The 2,883-nt window shown below is 40.6% G+C and overlaps 1 protein-coding gene across 2 annotated transcripts; it reads left to right on the top strand.

Annotated features, from left to right (window-relative positions):
• Window positions 1-440: 440 nt before the first annotated feature.
• LOC130509331 (uncharacterized) lies at window positions 441-2,164 on the top strand. Of its 2 annotated transcripts, XM_057005171.1 has the most exons (5): window positions 441-601; window positions 794-918; window positions 1,011-1,519; window positions 1,598-1,665; window positions 1,791-2,164. In XM_057005171.1, the coding sequence occupies exons 3-5, from the start codon at window positions 1,399-1,401 to the stop codon at window positions 2,121-2,123; spliced, it is 522 nt and encodes a 173-aa protein (XP_056861151.1). In that variant the 5' UTR covers window positions 441-601; window positions 794-918; window positions 1,011-1,398; the 3' UTR covers window positions 2,124-2,164. The 2 variants fall into 2 exon arrangements, with proteins under 2 accessions (XP_056861151.1, XP_056861152.1); XM_057005172.1 differs by having other exon boundaries at window positions 794-1,519.
• The last annotated feature ends 719 nt before the right edge of the window (window positions 2,165-2,883 follow it).

The raw sequence follows: 2,883 nt of genomic DNA, 5'->3' as shown, positions 1-2,883 counted from the left end.
ACTCTTCGTTTATCTCCGCCGATGGACCTCCCCACTATCAAGATCAATAAATATACCATTCAACACAATGCTCTCTCACAAGATTCAAGATCAATTGGAGAGGATGACGAACGAGATTCCGGGGAAGATCGATAGAGAGAGCTGCACCAATGCGTCGTAGGGACGATGCAGTTTGAAATCGGAATCGGTGCAGATTAGCACGAAGTGTGAGATCATTGGGACGATGATAGCGAGGAGGAAGAAGAGAGACCACGAGATCAGAGTTTTAAGGCGGCTCGACTAATCGAACCAGAGAAGGAGTGGAGAATATGGTTGCCGGAGATTCCTGCGGTTTGTGGATCGGATCGGGTCGTTTCGATGATTCTTCCATCAAGTTGAGTTCGGGATTTGGATAAATCAAATCAGAGGTATTGCAAAAATGGTCTGTGTTTCTAAAACTGATCTCCAATTATATTCCAACAGGGCACTGTGATGCAAGGGTTCAACAATACTTGCAGGACCTCAAACTAGGCACCATTTACAGACTCAAACTAGGACCGGTTCTGGTTCCATTCACATGTGGATTTCGAAGCTAATTGTGACCTCAAAGGTGACCTTTATGGTAAGCTCTCTAATATTCCATATCATATCATCTCCTGAGTTATATTATTTTAAGATTCGATGTAGTCTTTAGCTTTTGCTCCTGCATTTAAATAAAGTAATTAGTTGAATACACTATCGATAATGAAAGAGTCTCAAAATTTTAAAATAATGAATTCGTTCAACTTTAAAAAGTTTTTGTTTCTCTTTAAAGTTTTGGGTAGTGGATGTTACTTGGTGTACCTCGGATTCGAACCTGATGTCATCGAGGTTGAACGTAAGGACTTGCGTCCACATATGGTTTGGAAAGATGAAGAGTGGTTTCGGTGCCAAAAACGAGTAAAAGTCTTTCCCCTTTATTATTGATCTTCAATTAAAGTTTTCATCTTTTTAATTACTGTTTTTTTCTTAATTTGTGCGTGTGGCTGAAGGTATTAGTTGACTCGGAGTTTAGCACTGGAACGAATGTAAAAGTCAAAACAAAGGTTGAGCCTTTTGGTAATATTTGGGTTCCGGCTATAACCATAAAGGAGAATGAAGACAGGAAATTACTGGTGAAGTACAAGAGTTTGAACGGTGGAGAAGATGAATACACCAAGACTAGCGTTCCTTACTCTGAGATCCGGCCTTCACCACCGCCTTTTGGTTCAAGAACTTTTGGGTTGATGGAGAATGTGAATGCCCTGCTCGAGTGTGGATGGTGTCCAAGTGTAGTAAGCATGGTTCTCTGTGGGGACAGATACGGTGTCCTGTTGGGACCATGCAAGTAGAGTAAGGACTTTGAGCACTTGCAGTTAAGACCATCCGTGAAGTGGAAAGATGGAACTTGGAAAACAAAACAAAAAAAAAGTAAGTTGTTACTTATGTAGAGATTTAGGAAGTAAAATGGCTAATGCTGTGATGAATGGGAACAACACAAGGAAACCGGAAATAGCAGAAAGTAAGTGTTAAAAAAGAAATGCTTTAACTTCACGAACTGTTTCCAGCTATATTACTCATCGGTGGTTCCTTGGTGTAGCTGCAACTAGGCAGACAAAACCAGCGGTAAAAACACAAGAAAGGAAGAATCAAAGAGGGAAAGTGAATGTTAGTATCACTGTTGGTATCAAGTTTTCATCTTTGTTGGTATCAAAAGATATAAATGAATTTATTTTAATTACTGTTTTTTTTTTGTTTTTGCAATAAACAGGATCAAAGATTGCTTTCTCAAGCTGGAGAAACACGGGTTTGATATTGCAGCACCTCGATCTAAGATCGACAAGCTATTGTCCATCAAAGAAAGCCAGACACGGGCATTGGAAGAGTTGAAAGTTGCTGCAGAGAAAGACAATAAAAGAAGGAAGCTGGAAGACAATGTCGAACAAGCCTCAAAGAAGATTGTTGAGTTGCAGAGACAAGAAGCATTGATGAAGGAAGAGAAAGTGACAAAAGAAAAGGAGATAGCTCGGATGAAGTATAAACGCAGTGGCTCTCGACAGAATGGTTCAGTGGGTGGAGCAGGAGTTTCGTGCAACTGTGAAATCCCCATTGTACTAATAAAGTAGATTAACATACAGTATGTCAAAATCTACTTTAACTTTGTTGCATGTGGACGTGTTGATAGTTATAAAATAATAAGAGCCTGAGTTTTTAAAGTGATGCCAGATGTTATTAGTTTTATGAACATTTTTTTGGAGAACTAAAGCTCAAGAAGAATAAACAAACGTTGAAAACGTTCCATCTTCTCTCTTAACCAAGAACTTTCAGGTCTTCAGATTTGCAGCTCCGGCGGCTTCCATAGCGTCGGAGCTGTGCTTTCATGTTTGTAAATCTTTTTGGTGTGGTTATTTTAAGATCCGTTTTGCTTCTGTTTTTTTTCGTTTTCTCTCTGTCTTCTGTTTGTGTCAAGTGTGTAGTTCTTTAAGTGTTTGAGGAGATCTTCGTTAGCTTGTAAGATGTGGTGTCATTTGATTTCTTCGTCGCTGCGGTGGCTCGCTTGATTGATTTGGCCAGACCTGTAATTTTTTCTGGTGTACGGTGCTGGTTGATGCCGTCTCTGATGTGGGTTGTTAATTCTTCCATCAGATCTGGTCAATTCTTTTTTGTTTGAGTCGTTTGTGGTCGGTGTCTTAGTATGTACTATTCATCTCTTACTTGGTTTGGCTAATCGAGGGGCTCTGGTTTATGTCTCCCCATGGTTGGGGCTGTTGTCTCTGGGAAGAGGTGGTTCACATAACACCATCTTCGCCAGCTTGCGTCTCCGGGAAGAGGCGATTCCCTTACGCCATCTTCGCCGGCCGGTTCCATTCTGTTCTAGTTGATCTC

This window comes from Raphanus sativus, chromosome 3, assembly GCF_000801105.2.
Source record: "Raphanus sativus cultivar WK10039 chromosome 3, ASM80110v3, whole genome shotgun sequence".
In the NCBI taxonomy this organism is placed as follows: domain Eukaryota; kingdom Viridiplantae; phylum Streptophyta; class Magnoliopsida; order Brassicales; family Brassicaceae; genus Raphanus; species Raphanus sativus.
The sequence above is the reverse complement of the archived record's forward strand: the minus strand, read 5'-3'. Positions and strand labels throughout refer to the sequence as shown.

What these genes read in the sequence shown, in the direction of transcription:
- LOC130509331 (XM_057005171.1), top strand. Translation starts at nt 1,399, where the DNA reads ATGGAACTTGGAAAACAAAACAAAAAAAAAGTAAGTTGTTACTTATGT. An exon ending in GAAACCGGAAATAGCAGAAA is followed by an intron (nt 1,520 to 1,597) that starts GTAAGTGTTAAA and finishes TCCTTGGTGTAG; the next exon opens with CTGCAACTAGGCAGACAAAA. An exon ending in ATCAAAGAGGGAAAGTGAAT is followed by an intron (nt 1,666 to 1,790) that starts GTTAGTATCACT and finishes TGCTTTCTCAAG; the next exon opens with CTGGAGAAACACGGGTTTGA.